Source organism: Citrus clementina, unplaced genomic scaffold (assembly GCF_000493195.1).
Source record: "Citrus clementina cultivar Clemenules unplaced genomic scaffold, Citrus_clementina_v1.0 scaffold_8, whole genome shotgun sequence".
Classification (NCBI taxonomy): Eukaryota; Viridiplantae; Streptophyta; class Magnoliopsida; order Sapindales; family Rutaceae; genus Citrus; species Citrus x clementina.
The window spans coordinates 4,213,823-4,231,648 of NW_006262022.1; the positions used below are offsets into that span (position 1 = coordinate 4,213,823).

Here is a 17,826-nt window from a genome sequence, read left to right on the forward strand (position 1 = left end):
TCGCAATGCAGCGATGCACATACAAGCACAAAGTTTTGATCCAATCCAATTTATATTCGGATTTAATCGGATTGTATTATAAGTTTGGGTTGAGTTCAGATTACTTTTTTTTTTCCAATTTGTTTAATCCAAAATCCGATCGCGTTAATTCGAACCTGAATTTTCCTACCCCTACAACTATCATTAGAGGATATAATTAAAAAGAAATGAGTTATACGATTATTTGCAATAATTCATGTCTAAAGCTATGAAGCAAATACCCAAACATCATCAGCAAATAATTAATGTCTTATTTATAAGTTTGAAAACGAAATAACCCCATCGATAGCGCTTCCACATTGTAAATCGCACTTATTCCATTACAAACAAACAATTAAGTACCATACCATAACCTAAATTTCTATCTTAAAAATGGTTCCTTATCTAAATATAATAATTAGTCATTGAAAAATCCATAAAATTTAATATACAATCACCGACCTTATGATTGATGTAAAATGCATTTTTTTTTCAATTTTATTTTGTCATACACCCACCACTTGTTTTCTATATTAACATAAATTCCAATTTTTTCATTTATTAATATTTTAATGCGATCACAATACTCGTTCCAAGATGTATTATATAGGATTAATATTATGACATAGTCTCAAGTCTGACCTATCTCAACTTAGGTAGTTGAACGTACTTGACCAAATTACCCTTTCTTAGCGCCAAAATTCAGTTAGGTACAATCAATCGCAGCAGCAAGTACTTTGAAATTTTGAAACGAAGCACACATGTTTCGTTCTGGCGTGACTGATCAGTTCCTCGCAGCTTCCTCTTCAACCTCAAAGCGTTGACGAAGGAAAAATGAAAAGAGTCTTCACTGGTGAGAGCACAACTCTACAGGAAAGAATTCACATTTTCTTTGTTCTTTATTATTTCTTTCAACTGTCACTTTGCCTTCATGATTTTCATTTTCTTCATTCTCTTCGTGGCAGCCTCCCTTTTCTCCAATTCCTAATAAACGCCAAAAATGCTTCGTTTAGTTCTCTTATTGATTGATTTTGCTTTCTGGGTTTGTGAGATATGTTGATTTTGCTTCATGGGTTGTTTTTTCAATTAGTTATATTTTGTGGGTTTTTGAAATATTTGGTCATGCTTCATCTGTGTATTTGATGATCATTTCGTTTTGCTTCATGCTTCTTAAATCATTGAAATGATTGATTAAGTTTCTTGTATGCTTTGATGGATTGTTGAAGTAATTGATTTTGCTCCGTGGGTATGTTGAACTATTGGCTTTTATTTATTGGGGGTTTTTTAATTAGTGTTTTAATTGGTTTATTGGTTTATTGAAATAGGGTTACTGGTTTTGAGTTGATTTTGAGTAGGGTTTACAAAATGGCTCAGCTTTTGAGGAAAATTCTGCCTGTTGTGCCATTGAGATCAAAACCTTATGATGATGATGAGGATGATAAAAATAACACTGAATATTCATTTGCCGTTGAGTATTCTGGCCCTCTGATCAGTTCTGATATTCCCCTGGCATCGCCAATAGTTGTTGACCAAATCCCCATTGCTGTTACGGTTGCCTCTCCTTCCTTGTTAAGAGATAGGTCGTTGCCAGTAATCCAACCAACTGTAAAAAGTACTCCAGGAGGCAGAAGACGGTTGAAGGAGCCTGAATTAAGTTCTGAACCTACATTACGTAGTAATTCATTGACCAATTCCGGAGCGTCCTTGACTGGTCCTAATGTGTCCTGTGAATCACAAAGTTTGGTAGATAGCTCAGGTGATGTTGGATGTGCAACTGGTGATTACTCCCAGCCCAAGTCAGTTAATGGAGTTAGAAGTTCCAGTAAATTCAGAAGTCCTGATGCTCAAGATAATTCATCTGACGTAATAAGAAGTTCTGCTAAACTGAATAGTCTTGATCGTCATGATAATTTGTGTGTAATTCTAAAATTATCTGATGGTAGTGAAGAAGGTGCAGATGCAGGCCTGCAAAATGGTATAAATCCTGCCAATTTGGATTTAACAGATTCTGGTTTAAGTTCACATGAACATACATCAAAGTTTTTTTCTTGCAATGAGGGATATTTTGGTGATGAAGAAACTCCTTCCAATGTTAGAGGATCATCAGTTGTTATTTCTGATGATCCTGAGACAAGTGATATAGTCCATGAAGAATCTGATAACTCTGAAAGCGTCCATCTGAGAGCAAAGGCTGAAAGATATGGGAAGAAAAGTTCATGCTGTCAATGCTTGCAGGAATATCAATCTCTTGAAATGGAGGTTTGCATAGTTTGTGATACAATGTATTGTTGTAACTGTGTGGTGAGAGCAATGGGGTCAACACCTGAAGGAAGAAAATGTGTTTCCTGTGTTGATTCCAGGTTAGATGTGTGCATGCCCATGTCATCTAATGGAATAGGAAGTTCTGGTAAATCAAATAGCCTCAACTGTTACGATAATATGCCTGCAAACAATGAATTGCCCGATAATAGGAACGATGGCGCTAATGCAGGATTTCATGATTATATGAATCCTGCTGACTCAGAGTCAACGGAGTCAGATGTAAGTTCATACAGTGTTTCATCTGAGGTGTTTTCTTGCAAAGAGGAGGGTTTTAATAACGAAGAAACTCCTGGCCATGTTAGAAGACCATCAGTCGTTAGTTTCCGTGACCCTGACCCAAGTGATACAGTTTATGAAGAATCTGATTATTCTGAGGTTGAAAGCATCCATGAGAGGCCAAAGGCTGTAAGGCCAGGGAAGAAAGGTTCGTGCTATCGATGCTTGAAAGGAAATCGGTTCACTGAGAAGGATTTCTGTATTGTTTGTGGTGCAAAATATTGTTCAAACTGTGTGCTGAGGGCAATGGGATCAATGCCAGAAGGAAGAAAATGTGTTACTTGCATTGGTTTCAGCGTGGATGATTCTAAGAGACGAAACCTGGGGAAGTGTTCTCAGATGCTCAAAAGATTGCTGACTGAGACGGAAGTTAAACAAATAATGAGATCTGAAATATTGTGCAAAGCAAATCAGTTGCCACCAGAGCGTGTTTTTGTGAATGGTGAACATTTATCTCAGAAAGAGCTCGTTATACTGCTTAGCTGCCCAAACCCTCCAAAAAAGCTAAATCCAGGAACCTATTGGTATGATAAAGTGTTGGGTTTTTGGGGAGAGGTAAACATCAGAAACTGCTGCTATTATTTAATATTCTTTTCTTGTTTATTCTAATTCCATTGCACCATGATAGAATTAATATTTGAATTCCATTGCACCATGAACAGGAAGGACACCGGCCTTGCCAGATTATAAGCCCCCAGCTGAATGTCGGGGGTCAGATAATGAAAAATGCTAGCAACGGAAATACAAATGTCATGATCAATAATCGGGAGATTACTAGAAGAGAGCTCTGGATGCTTAAGGTCATTTCAGTGGGCAAATTTATGTTCATTTGAAATTCAGTGTTTCTAAAAATAAGATCCATACTGTTCTGTATTTCTGTTAAATGCTGCAGTTAGCAGGAGTGCAATGTGAAGGACAACATCACTTTTGGGTGAGCGCAGACGGTTCCTACCTGGAAGAGGGAATGAGAGATATAAAGGGGCGTATATGGGACAAGGTATGTCTGCATATGGATGTGCATTGGCTTTCTTAGTTAAACTATTCCTTAATTTCTGATTTGTGATTACCGTGTATGTACTTTACAGAGTACAATAAAACTAGTTTGTGCTTTGTTGTCTTTGCCAACCCCTCCTGATTCTGAGAATCCTTGTGGCAATGAAGTGAATGGCGTTAACCCGTGTGAGCAGCAAAGACTTATTAAACTTTTTCTTCTTGGTGAACACAAATCAGGCACGAGTACCATATATAAACAGGTAGGAATTATTGGAACCTGTAAGAAACTTTGTCTAATACACATGCTATTATTATTCATATATTATTAATCTGACTGGTGAACATTGGATGGCTTATATTTATCTTATTATGCAGCCAGCTTGTGTTGTCGTTTTGCTTCATGTCTTGTCATTTCTAGGACTTCAAGATTTTAAAAGGAAAGATGTTTTAGAGCATGTTAGTTGATTTTTAAAATTTGTATTCGATGTAGTATACTTATTCACAAAGATGTCAGATTATGTTATTTGACAACTAGCTTAAGATTTCATTGTTTAACAACATTCATCGAAGGTACAATAAATTGTCTAATTGCACTTTGGTACGAAGAGTGTTTTTTATTGTGCATAAAAAGCTACATACAAGGTGGTCTCATATCATCACACTGCCGTTGATGCTTAAAATATAGTAGCGGAAATCCTTTCTCCTTCTTGGTTACATGCTGTTTTTTGTGACTTTATGGGGACATTATGCCTTTCTAGATCACGTTAAGTTTTTGTATTTGTAATAAAGCAAAGGCCATAAGCCTTTGTTAAGGTCTTAAAACTGAAATTTTGATTCCATGGTGAATTGAACATCAAGTTTTATTCTTTGTTTCGGCTGTACTTAAAGACTTTTATCATTTTTTTATTTTGTATCCCTTTTGTACCTTTTTCTCTTTCTCCCTTTTTAGACATTGGTGCAAAGGCACATGATGACAGAGATGTTTGTTTCAGGCCAAACTTCTGTTCAAGGTTCCATTCTCTGAAGAAGAGCGTCAAAATATTAAGTTCATGATCCAAAGTAATCTGTACTTCTATATTGGTATTTTGCTTGAGGGCCGTGAGCGATTTGAAGAAGAAAGCTTGTTTGGGAAGGGAAAAAGACAGGTTATTGACGAGCCAGGTCCTTCAGGTAACATAGAGATTAGATTTACTTCTCTTTTCCAGTGCTTGTATGATTTGCTGTTTATTGAATGTTCCATGAGATCTTGTTTGGAGCATGCATATGACGCATAAAAATGTTTGCCTTTGTTATCTACTGTTTTGAGTTATTTCTGGTAGATATTGAACATATGTATATCACTTTTTTCTGGGAAGTCTAGCTTGTCAAAAGTCAAGTTCTTTGTTATTATTTTACATGCATGGAGTGCAGTTTTACTTTCACTCGATTTTTTGGACTTCTTAGTGCCTTTAGCGTTAAAATTATCAATTGTGTTGGATTGAAGTTCATCACATCAGCAAGTTGACCCTGAGGGTGGAAGGGACAACTATGATGTCCAGTATTTTGTACATTTAATTATTGAGCATTTAATAACTGTGGTCTCATTGAAATTTAATGATATTTTTATTCTGTACCTTCACTATAATCTTCTTGCAGACACAATTCTGGCCTGTGGTTTTGATTTCAGTATCTGGTAGAACATGAAATTTGGAGATAAATCATTGTCTGCAGCCAATTAGAACTTTCTTGTGACTAACCTGTGCCATCAGTAGTAAACCTCAAATTTCTTTAAAATGTTCTTTTAACATGTTTAACTATTTAAAATCATTGGAGTAAAGAGCATATTGAAATAGCATCACATAGCTTGTGAACATATTTGATTCTTCTTGGTGGTTGTAAATTTCATTTTTTTTTTAAGAAAAATAATCATATTTCTTTCTTTCCTTATTTTTGAGGTTTTATTTTTTTATTTTTTTATTTTTTCAGAGTAAAAAATATTCTGCATGAAGAAAGTTACATTTGTAATTAGTTTAGCAATTGGGAGGACTCTGATTTTATTCAGGTACAACACTAATACAGGGCAGATTGATGATAAAATGATGTATTCCATCGGTCCAAGACTGAAAGCTTTCTCTGGTTGGCTTCTCAAAGTCATGGCATCTGGTAATTTGGAAGCCATATTCCCAGCCGCTACCCGTGAATATGCACCATTTATTGAGGAGTTGTGGAGGGATGCAGGCTTCCAAGCCACATACAACCGGAGAAATGAATTAGACATGCTTCCCAGAAAAGCCACCTATTTCCTAGAACGGGTTAGATCACTCTCTATTGTCCTTGTTTGCTGAGTATTTCATTATTTGTATTTGGTTCAGCTTCAGTATATATCTTTTGTTTTTGGATCCATAGAGTCTTGATTGTTTATTTCATTTGCCTCATGATTATCCAGTGATCTTGAATTGCATCCTCTATTCCATAGATATGTCATAATTGTCAATGTACATATGACCTGTACTGTAATTTAAAAATTCCAAGTACATATTTAATACTCTTGTATTTTGGCTTCTTATTAATCATGTGCTTTCTTATCCCATGTCATTTCAGAAAGCACATTTCATAAAAGATATTTTTTGAAACCAAAATGAAAGGCATTCTGAAGTCACACCATCAGTTCTCTTCTTGTATTGTTTCTCGAAAGCTTGAACTAGGAAAGATGATTGTTTTGACTTGTAGTTCACTGTTTGCTATTTTTTCAATATTAACATTAGTTTCCCTCTCAGGCTGTTGAGATTTCAAAGACAGGCTATGAGCCCTCAGATATGGATATCTTGTATGCTGAGGGAATTACATCAAGCAATGGGCTTTCGTCCATGGTATTTTCATTACCGGAGCAGACACAAGAAAACTCCATAAGTGACTCTTCCAATCAGAATGATCCCTTGCTCAGGTTACTGTCTAATCTGTGCTTTAAATTTACGTATAAGCCAAAAATGCATTGCACTTTGCCAGATTTTTGCTATTGCTGTTGCTGTCAATTGCCATTGTGAGATTTAGCTACCGAAGGAAAGGACTTCATGGGTAGTCATTCTGGCTTGCAGATTGAATTTCGGGTAGCTTAACTCAGTTTGAATGGGGATATTGTCATCAATGAATTGAGTCTGCAATTCTGTTGGAACTGGAAGTTATTAGCTAAGTTAGTGGCCCCACTTGGCTTGGCAAGACACAAAAAGAATAATCAGTTAATTGCCTTTCAACTTCAAGAATACTTTAAATTTACCAGAATTTCATACTTGAGTTTTAGCTATTGATTTATTTCTCTTCTTTGGCATGAAATGTTTTAGCAATCAAATATGAATAATCTTTTACAGCTGCGATGGATCTTTGGCATAAGTTTCTTGAAAGTGGGGAACGATGTATGATTGATTACAAATTGTTCATCTAACTTACCAATTTTTGCTTTGCACTTGCAGCTATCAACTCATTAGAGTGCATCCAAGAAGCCTCGGGGAGAACTGCAAGTGGCTAGAAATGTTTGAAGATGTTGATATGATCCTCTTTTGTGTTTCTTTGACTGACTACGATGAATATTTTGAAGATAGCAAAGGATTTCTCACCAACAAGATGTTGGCTAGCAGGCAGCTCTTCCAAAACATTGTCATTCATCCAACCTTCAATCAAAAGAACTTCCTTCTGATACTCAACAAGTATGATATGTTAGGAGAAAAAATCGAAGAAGTTCCTCTCTCTCGATGTGAATGGTTTGAAGACTTCAATCCGGCGATTGAAGTTTTTTACCACAGCACTGGTAGAAGAAATAACAACGCACCACTGGCTCTATATGCCGCCCACTACATTGCAGTGAAGTTCAAGAGGTTGTTCGATTCTCTAACTGGTCATAAGTTGTTTGTTTCAGTAGTTACTGCCTTGGAGCCTGAGACTGTACATGAAGCTCTCAAATATGCAAAGGAAATTCTGAAGTGGGACGAAGAGGAACCTTTCTACACTAACATTGAGTCAACTGATTATGAAGAGTCAACTGATGACGAAGCAAGCTCACCATCGTGATTTTTCTTCTCGGGTTGAATTTTGCTCATCCATCCTCAGTTATACAAAACATTGGAAAGGATTTTTTTTTTCCAAAGATAGAAGAGCATCAGAAGAAAGTACCTAGGGTTAAGCACATGCTTGTGTATACTAATCCAGATTTGCATAGAAAGTTAGGGAAATTAAGATTCTTTCATAGAGCTGTAAAGAACTGTCGTTTTGCCATTTCAATTAAGATTTAGCAAATAAAAGAAGAATAATTACTTTGCACAATGAGACACATTGCTGACAAGCTTGCATAAATACAAACGGACATGGAATTCATTACTTGCGGATTACATATCTTGTCTACAAACAAACATGAAAAAAAGACCATTTTAACTACATAAGGCTCCACAGAAAGATTGAATGTACATCACCAAGGCACAAACCGGTCCATAAGCAAACAGATAGTAGTCTCTGATATTGTACTTTCATCTTCAACCTCTTTGGTGCTCTCCTTTTTATCTTCTTTCCCATGTACTTGTTCTTTCTTAGCTCTCAACACAAACGGCTTCCTGCCTTTAACCTTCTCTCCCAGCTTCGCAAGCTCACCCATGCATATCTCCACAACTGCCGACATTTTCACTGCTATAACCAAGAACCCACTTGGAATTTTCAGCTGGCTCTCTCTTTCTTGTTGATCTTTCTTTGTTGAATATGAAGTGAGAAGCAATGTGGGGTGGGTTTATAAAGAAGAGAAGGCGAGCAAAAGTCCACGTAGAATTTGGCGGGTTCTGAAGAACCGCTGGTTTTGACTGCTGGGGAGAAAAATCAATGTGTGATGCCCACAGAGATGCCGTTTAAGAAACTTCTGTTCCATTTATCTTTCTTTGGATTGGATATTCCCGTGTTTGCAAGAAAATATCCTTTTGCGTGACAGTTCTATTGTGTGACTACTCACACATTAATTATAAATGCTCAGTTAGTTGGGAACGCCTAAGTTACAATCAATGTACCTTACGTTCTTTGTCTTTTTCTTTTTGGCAAATATCATATGAGCCCTCCTAATTCTTTTTATTTTCAATTTTTACAGCTGTGGATGTATTTGTCTTCTTCCATCCCTCCTATCGATTTTTTTATTTTCTCTAAAGTTTTATTTATTTCTTTAAACATTATTAAATGATTATCAAATTCATACAAATCTATAAATTCAGAATAAACTTCTGGTCCTAAATTTATTAATCCTAGTCTTGAATTGTAGGTTTATTGCATGTAATTTAATTATATAATTAAATTAAAGAGAAATTATATAAAAAATATAAAAAATATACATGACAGACTTCAAAATTAACATGCAATAGCTTTCAGAATTACCGTTAAAATCATTCCTAAGAATTAATTCTGATTAAAGGGCATTATCAACATATACTCTGATTAATTCTGATTAATAGATACCATTTGATATTTTAATTTACCATTTTAATTCAATTAATGTAGTTTCCATAAAATTCAAGGGTGCCAATAGATATTTCACTTCTTGAATGTATGTTACGTTACACGTAACCTAGGTTTGGCCCAGTTTCAAAACTAACCTCCTGTCTTAACTTGTTGGAGTATTGATCAAACGGTGAGCTACTAATATCTTATATCTTTTATTAATCTATAGTTCCATCTTAAAACGTTTTATTATTATTTTTTTATTACATGAGATTAATGTTCAAAATATAACTCATATTACATGAGATTATAACTGATATTTATAAATCAGACTATTACTGGGATCAACTTACATCAATGCTAATGGAGCTCCGTCCAGATTTTAACCCTCACAAATATTCGAGGGATGTCTACTCCTCACTCTTGGGTAAGAAAATAGACTATCTCCACTCAATTTTTAATTGAAGAATGAAATACCCCCACAATACATTTGTGGGGGTTCGAACTACTGCCCTCCAAGTTAGAGGGCAGCAGCCCTGACCACTCGGCCCAAGGCTGAGTGGCTTAAAACGTTTTATTATTTGAATTAAACAACAATTAAAAAAGTATTAAATTCATTTTTTGAGTAATATTGAGGACACCAGCTCGAATTATTTTCATTAGATTGTTAACTAATACTTGGTCTTAATTATAACAATCAAAGGATCTAATAAGTTGAAAAATAATAACAAAAGTACGGTGATATGGTATGAGCAAAACCATACCGTAGATTTTCCATTTTGTTCATTAGCAAGACGGCACGTGTTCCCACTTGAGGAGTTGGCCACGGACACGTAACGTTCACGTGGCCTAATAGCTGCTTTGCGGAAAAGTCCCATCATTCTCAATTATTGAGTAATTGAGATTTTGGCCCACGGCCTTCTGGTGTCTGGATGTGGATCATTCGTTTGAATTTCTTGGCCCTTCAATTATTTGAATCAAATATTCGGGATTAAAATTATATACCTAACCAAACTTTTATTTATTTATTTTTTAATTTGTTATATAATTTAAGGATATATTGCAATATCGGTCTATAGGAAATATAAATACATATGAAGGCTCAGATTTAACTTCTATTCAATTTTTTTTTCTCGGGTTTCGACAAAAATAAGAAAAAATAATTGTCGTCCTTAATATTATTGAAGGTATGAATCCACTATTACACTTTGGACAAAAAGTCTTATAACTATACTTAACCAAATTTATTGTGTAAAAATCAATTTAATCTGTGAAGTGAAAAATATCATTTTAATTATACAGTCCAAATACATAAATCAAAATTCCTATCTTGACAAAAATGTGATGGCGACAAAAGTAAAGGGAAGTTCAAAGCCAAATTGCAAAAATATCTCAAGATTGCTCTTGAGGATATTTTTTGAAGGTAATGGGGTTGTCGATATTTTGAGATCTTAAAAGATATTATTATGTATATGACAAAAATCACATTTTAAAAAGTAGGAATTAATATCCACAATTTAGAAAACGTTATTATATGTTTTTTTTGTACACTCGTGCTTCACATTTTATTTATTGGTGAGAAACAACTCAAGATTTGGGGTTAACATGGAGAAAGTTTGATAATGTGTTTGCTTTTTATGAGGTAAAAGTTGACGTTTGTCGTAAAAAAATACAAGCAAAGGAATGCTTTTTGTTTAATTTCATGGGAAGTGTAATATCAAGATGATTAAGATTAAGTGTGACTTAATAATTCCTAGATCCGATAATCAAATGCACAAAACTGACTTGATGCTGTAAACGATTATCACAGCCACCTTTATTGAAATCCAATCACCAATCTTAATAGAATTTCTCAATTGCATATTTGCAAAACCCAAACCAGCTACAAATTAACCAAACTAAGAACAACATTTCACAATTTATGCACATAAAATCCAACCATGATGGAGATGGACCCAACTATACTCATTGGGTTTTTTTTTTTTTTTTAATATTACGTTCAAATTTTATTAACATTTTAATTAGAAATTTACTGGAATCAGTATTGATCAACACAATGTCAAGAAGTACAACTAAAAAATCTGCTTTGAAATTTAGCCCATTTTACTTTTTATTGTTCTAATTCTTATGTTCGAACTTCGAATAGAGAAATTTTCTCATTTTAAATATTGTCTTGTTATCTTTGAGATTTTATTTTGCAAATAATACGAAAACAAGGACCAGCAACACAAAGCAAAAAGCAGAAGTAGCTAGAGGTTCAATTGATAAATTACATTAATATTTGTTCGATCAAGGGCTAAAGCAGGTCAACAAACATGGAAACTGAAGCTTCAAAATAGAGCACACACTGACACAAGTGAATGAGCCCTTATTAATAATATTGAACAACAGTAGTTCTTAATATTCAAGAGTTACTTAAAAATACTTTGGCTCAGTGTAGGAACCTTTCATTTATAAGTTACAAAATTATCTATCTCGTTATGAATGAAAATAACACAATTTAATATTATATTTATCCATAATATATTATCATATAAAATGTAATAAAATTAGACTCATTAATTATGATATTTAATTATATAATAAAAGAGTCTATAAAAAAATTATTCTGGTCAAATACATAATAATTAGAATGATTTATCTCGTGTTATGGTTTTAACTCTTAAACCGCACCATTTGTTTTTTTGTCGCAAGCCTATGATCATGAATTTTTCCCACGGGTGCACGTCGACAAATGTTTTCTTGTTTGGGGGCACTAACGTAAAAATAAGCATTAATATTGGGACTTATTATTTATAAAGATGGAATGTTTATATGTATATGTTATAAAGATTGAATATTTATAGGTTATGTCTATAAAATAAAATAAGCATTAATGTATCTGCTGCCCACGTCACCAACTGACTTAACAGATTTTGGCGCCATTTTCGAACTTTGTTTCTCGAAATATACAGAGAGAGAGAGAGGAACATAAAGGAGTTCGAGTACATCAAATTATGGGGTCTTGCTTGTGCGACAGGTCAGTTGCTTGATTGCAAAAGCTTCTGCGTGCCTTTCGAGTAAGATTCACAATATGGCATAATGGATTTGTATTAATCATGCGTACTTTACGTATAGACGAATAAGACGGTCGCCTAAGGTCTTAAATTTTAAAAATATCTAATTTTTTTAATATTAATAATAATTATCTAATTAATAAAGATTTTTAAAAAAAATTATATTGTAGAAAAGCTTAATAGACATATCTCTAATTAATAATTATCATATAATTAATTATTATTATTTTTATATAAAAACCTATAATTGGTTATCTTATTGTTAAATAGATATAATTAATAATATTGTCTAACCATTAATTTATTCATTATTAGTTTTTCCAATAAAAATAAGTAAATTTTTTACCTTTTCAACTTCTTAAAAAAGCTCAATTATTCAACATTAGAATCTTTAACTCTTAGTATTCCTTTTAATTTCTATTAAAATTTTTATAATGTAGAAAACCATTGATGAAAAATTTCTTGTCCTCTTCTCTACAATGAAGATTATTACATGCATTAGTTCATTAAAAAAAAAAATTACTTGAAATACAAAGTTCATATCCATTATCTAACCATCAATTCATGATCTCAACTTTCTATGTGCTACCATTCTAAATATTATATTTGAAAATAGTATTGTTCTTATTTATTCGTTTGTTTATTTTTGTATAATTTCTAATGGTAAATTTTAGATTTTGTTTTTGAAAATTTTTAGAATCTTCTTAATTATTTGTTGAAATTCAAGAACTAAAATTGAAATAGATTTTCAACTCTTTTTTGTTTTATTGAGTATTGAAGTTGCTAAATAAAAAGAGGCCTCATAAAAAAAAAAAATTCGCCTAAGGCCCCTAACACTCTAAAGCCGACCTTGGTATTAATCATTAGTGATATAAACAACTAATAAAGGTTTTTATTATTGTTACTACAATACTAATTTTCCAATATTTTACAAATGAGAGCCACGTGCCTACATCATCGGTTTCATTACAATGGAAGCCTCGCGTGCATAAATAAATCGGTTCATCAAAAAAACTCTCGTCAATTTTGGATTTTTTTTCTTCGTAAAATAATAGTATGAAGTAGGAATCTTCTCGAAACTGTATGTATTATATCATATTCCCAAAAAGATTGGAATACATCTAACTCCATAACATTCTAAAGCTTGATACGTAATTGCATGATACAAATGTTGCTAATCCGAAAGGGCCCCCAATCTTTTTCCCAAATACCAAAAAAGCCCCTAAAATTAATCCACCCTTTTAACGTTTAACGAACTTTGGCGATCTCGCGCGAAAATCCCTCCAACGTGGCGACTCACCATTGGCTAATCTACGCCTCTGATTAAAATCCTATTCTGATTTTGAATTCTTGTAAGATTTTGAAGAATTTTTGCAATTTTGCATTACTTATTGGTATTGTATGATTAGAATTTAATTTAGTTCAGGAGTCCTGATCCTTTTTGAAAGCTGCATGCCTGCATCAGTAGAAGCAACGTGTTTCATCATCATTGGTTCGAACACTATAGCAAAGAACAAGGATACAAACACTACAAATAGCCCGTCCCTTCAAGCTCTTTTCGCTCCACTTGAAAACAGAGAAAGCAGAGGAAACGCTTCACGAAAGCAACGAAAAACAAACACAGAGAGAAAGCAAGCACAAAAGCAAAACAATGAAGATGAAGAACAAAGCATTAGCGATCTTGCTCCTCTTTGCTTTACGTAAGTGCTTTCTTCTTTCTCTTTTGCTAAAGAAACCTTAATTACCCTATTTCGTTTTGTTTATGCTCTGTTTTCTTTTGGCTGAATTTTGTTAAAACCTGTTTTTTTTTAAAATCTTTTTCCTATTAGAATTCTCGTTGGGTTTAGCTGCCGCGGATGATACTACAACGAAGCTAGGGACGGTGATTGGCATTGATCTGGGGACTACGTATTCTTGTGTGGGTGTTTACAGAAATGATCACGTGGAGATTATAGCGAACGACCAAGGCAACAGAATCACCCCATCATGGGTTGCATTCACTGATACTGAACGTCTGATCGGAGAAGCCGCAAAAAATCAAGCGGCCTTCAACCCAGAGCGTACAATCTTTGATGTTAAGCGCCTCATCGGAAGAAAGTAAGACAGTCACTCTCTCTGTTTTTGTTTATGATAGTTTATAGTTTGGTCTGTTATTGGAAGTGATTTTGTGATCGTGTTGTAATAGAGTTAAAGCTTTTTTTTAAGTACTTTTCTAGAAAAGCGCTTTTAAACTCCCTTGTATGCTTTTGATGCTGTAGGTTTGATGATCCTGAGGTGCAAAGAGATATAAAGTTCTTGCCTTATAAGGTTGTGAACAAAGATGGCAAGCCTTATATTCAAGTGAAAGTGAAAGGAGAGACCAAGGTCTTTAGCCCTGAGGAGATCAGTGCAATGGTGCTTCAAAAGATGAAGGAGACAGCCGAGGCATTCTTGGGGAAGAAAATTAAAGATGCTGTCGTTACCGTTCCAGGTATGTATACATGTATGAGGATTTAACATTCTTGTTCTGTACCCTTTGCATATCTTGTATTGTAGTCTAATGGGTGTCTTTTTGGTTGTTGATTTTAGCTTATTTCAATGACGCGCAAAGGCAGGCAACGAAGGATGCAGGGGTCATAGCCGGGCTCAATGTGGCTCGGATAATCAATGAGCCCACAGCCGCGGCTATTGCCTATGGTCTCGACAAGAAAGAGGGAGAGAAGAATATTTTGGTCTATGATCTCGGTGGTGGTACATTTGACGTTAGTATCTTGAATATTGACGATGGTGTGTTTGAGGTTCGTGCCACACGCGGAGACACTCACTTGGGAGGAGAGGACTTCGATCACAGAGTCATGGACTATTTCATTAAGTTAATTAAGAAAAAGTACAGCACAGATATAAGCAATGATAACAAGGCTCTTGGGAAGCTTCGAAGGGAATGTGAGAGGACCAAGAGAGCTCTGAGCAGCCAGCATCAAGTCAGAGTGGAGATTGAGTCACTCTTTGACGGTGTTGATTTCTCGGAGCCATTGACAAGAGCAAGATTCGAAGAGTTGAACTTGGACCTGTTCAAGAAGACAATGGGGCCTGTGAAGAAGGCATTGGAAGATGCCCGGTTGAAGAAAACAGACATTGATGAGATTGTACTTGTCGGAGGAAGTACTCGAATCCCCAAGGTTCAGCAATTGTTGAAGGACTTGTTTGATGGGAAGGAGCCTAACAAGGGCGTCAATCCAGATGAAGCTGTTGCATATGGCGCAACAGTTCAAGGTGGGATTCTTAGCGGCGAAGGGGGTAAAGGTAAAGGATCCACTATTTTTTTTTTTTAACCTTCTCTTTTATCAGGATGCAATTGATTAATTAGAATAGCTAAGTATACAAAGCTTTTTGTTTGCTGCAGACCTTCTATTGCTGGATGTGACTTCCTTGAGTCTTGGTATTGAAACTGTGGGTGGTGTTATGACCACGCTAATTCCCCGGAACACTGGTATCCCCACTAAGAAATCTCAGGTTTTTTCCACTTACCAAGACCAGCAAAGCACAGTGACTATTAAGGTATAACAAGTGATGTGCATGATTGCATACGTAGCTAAACTGATGCTGCACAATCATTCTGTCTACTAGTGGACTAACGTGCACTTGAAAATTGAAATTAAAATTCAGGTGTACGAAGGTGAAAGAAGCTTGACAAAGGATTGTCACGAGCTTGGACGATTCGATCTATCTGGCATTCCACCTGCTCCAAGGTAAATTGCATTTCAACATATGTATTTGATTTGTTGAAGATTGTTCTGGATACTTAAGCTGTTCTGATTGTTGTTACAGGGGAGTTCCTCAAATTCAGGTCACATTTGATGTTGATGCCAATGGCATCCTACATGTGACAGCTGAAGACAAGGCGGCGAAGAACAAACAATCCATCACCATAACCAATGACAAGGGGCGTTTCAGCGAGGAAGAGATTCAAAGGATGGTGAAGGAGGCTGAGGAATACGCGGAGAAGGATAAGAATGCGAGGGAGAGGATTGATTCCAGGAACAAGTTGGAAAGTTACATCTACAACATGAGGAGCACCATCAACGACAATGATAATAATAAGCTCGCTAACAAGATCGATTCTGATGATAAGGAGAAGATCGAGAGCACACTGAAGGAAGCTCTTGAATGGCTGGATGACAATCAGAATGCCGGGAAGGATGATTTTGATGAGAAGCTGAAGGAGGTGGAAGCTGTATGCAATCCCGTGATCAAAGAGTTTTATGAGAAGAGTGGGGGAAGTTCATCAGCTGCTGATTACTCAGAAGATGAAGAACCAGATGATGAGTTGTAAAAAGATTGAGAATTCAATTTTCTTTTGCTGCCAATTTTTTTTTTTTGGGTTTATTTTTCAGTGTTGTCAACTAATTTCCCAAAGAGACCACAAATTTTGTTCTAATTGTTACCATCTATTTTTCTTAAATATTATTTAATTTTTTAAATCTATTTGTGAGTGTATTGGTTTCTTATATTTACAGTCACATTACAACATTGAACTAAAATCTTAGTAGGAATGCTGATGCCTTTACAAAGAAACAAGAAACAGAAGCAAAATTAAATAAGCAAAAGCAGAAGTCGATAGGACTAGCTAATAAATTACAGTGACTAATGTTTAATCTTCAGGCGCTAAAGAAGTCAATAAGCATGGAAACTGAAGCTTCAAAGTAAGGCAACACAAGTGAACGAGACCTCATTTCTCGTATAAAAGCAGAGACTTTCCCAACGTTAGGAAAGTTATTGCTGTGTTCTTTAGCTTCAACGGCCTGGCTGATGCTGCTGCTGCTGCTTGATTTAACAGCATTAATAATATTGTCATGGCTGGAGCCATTATCATTTCCCCAAATGGTTTGACCCTTTTCCCGCAGCTTGGCTAACTCACCTGTCCATATATCCACAAGTGCAGACATTATTGTTGCTGACTAAATTTTGAAGAAGATATTTGGAATCTAAGATGTTTTGAGATATCAAGATTTTGATGGCTGATGGTGGGGTATATAAAGGATCGATCAGTGATGGTTTTGTTTGATTTTCAACGGCGTACACATTAAAATTTTGTTGTATCTCTGTGGGCTATAAGATAAAGATAAATTAAATAATATCATTTTCAGTGGGTGGGTCCCTTTCTCTCTGTGATATGGCTCAATACCGCTGCAAAGATGGTGGTATGCTTAGGCAAAGAATGACGTCAGCCAAGACAATTTGAAAGAACCCAACTCAAGGTACTGTTTTGTAAGGCTACCTTCTGGTAATGAGAAACTGGTTGACACTAGATGTGGAGCGACCATCGGAACAGTGTCTATCCCCAGCCGTGGAGCTAAGAAGCTTAGCAAGGCTGGTCAGAGCCGTGGGTTGGGTCAAAGACCGCCATGAATCCAGCCGATCATCCTCATGGTGGACGTGAGGGGTGAAGCAAAAGTAGCGGTAGCCACGGAGGGTGTTCACTTACACCTTGGGGCAAGCCTTGTAAGTCTGGGTATAAAACTGCATCTTCCGAGGAGAAAAAGCAATTAGCCGTCTGATATTGTTACATTATTTGTCATCTTTGACGATAGTTTTAAACCATTTTTAACAGTTCAATAATGAAACTGAAGTGTAATTTGGATTGAACTTTTATCAAGTTTAGTTTCTTCAATTAACTAGGATTCTTTTAGTTGGAATTTGAAGATTAAAAGAGAGAAAATGAAGAATCGTAGTTCATCTCATG

The 17,826-nt window shown here is 35.3% G+C and overlaps 2 protein-coding genes across 2 annotated transcripts; both read left to right on the forward strand.

Annotated features, from left to right (window-relative positions):
- The first annotated feature begins 861 nt into the window (after positions 1–861).
- Positions 862–8,483, forward strand: LOC18034254 (extra-large guanine nucleotide-binding protein 1). The gene is made up of 9 exons (XM_006423111.2): positions 862–871; positions 1,344–3,171; positions 3,279–3,416; positions 3,509–3,613; positions 3,702–3,869; positions 4,602–4,779; positions 5,668–5,900; positions 6,366–6,532; positions 7,056–8,483. Exons 2-9 carry the CDS (start codon positions 1,384–1,386, stop codon positions 7,648–7,650), a joined length of 3,372 nt encoding a protein of 1,123 aa, XP_006423174.1. The 5' UTR covers positions 862–871; positions 1,344–1,383; the 3' UTR covers positions 7,651–8,483.
- A 5,214-nt stretch (positions 8,484–13,697) lies between these two features.
- Positions 13,698–16,435, forward strand: LOC18035040 (luminal-binding protein 5). Its single transcript, XM_024178903.1, has 7 exons — positions 13,698–13,804; positions 13,934–14,201; positions 14,363–14,574; positions 14,673–15,386; positions 15,487–15,641; positions 15,750–15,832; positions 15,912–16,435. The coding sequence occupies exons 1-7, from the start codon at positions 13,756–13,758 to the stop codon at positions 16,414–16,416; spliced, it is 1,986 nt and encodes a 661-aa protein (XP_024034671.1). The 5' UTR covers positions 13,698–13,755; the 3' UTR covers positions 16,417–16,435.
- Positions 16,436–17,826: the final 1,391 nt, after the last annotated feature.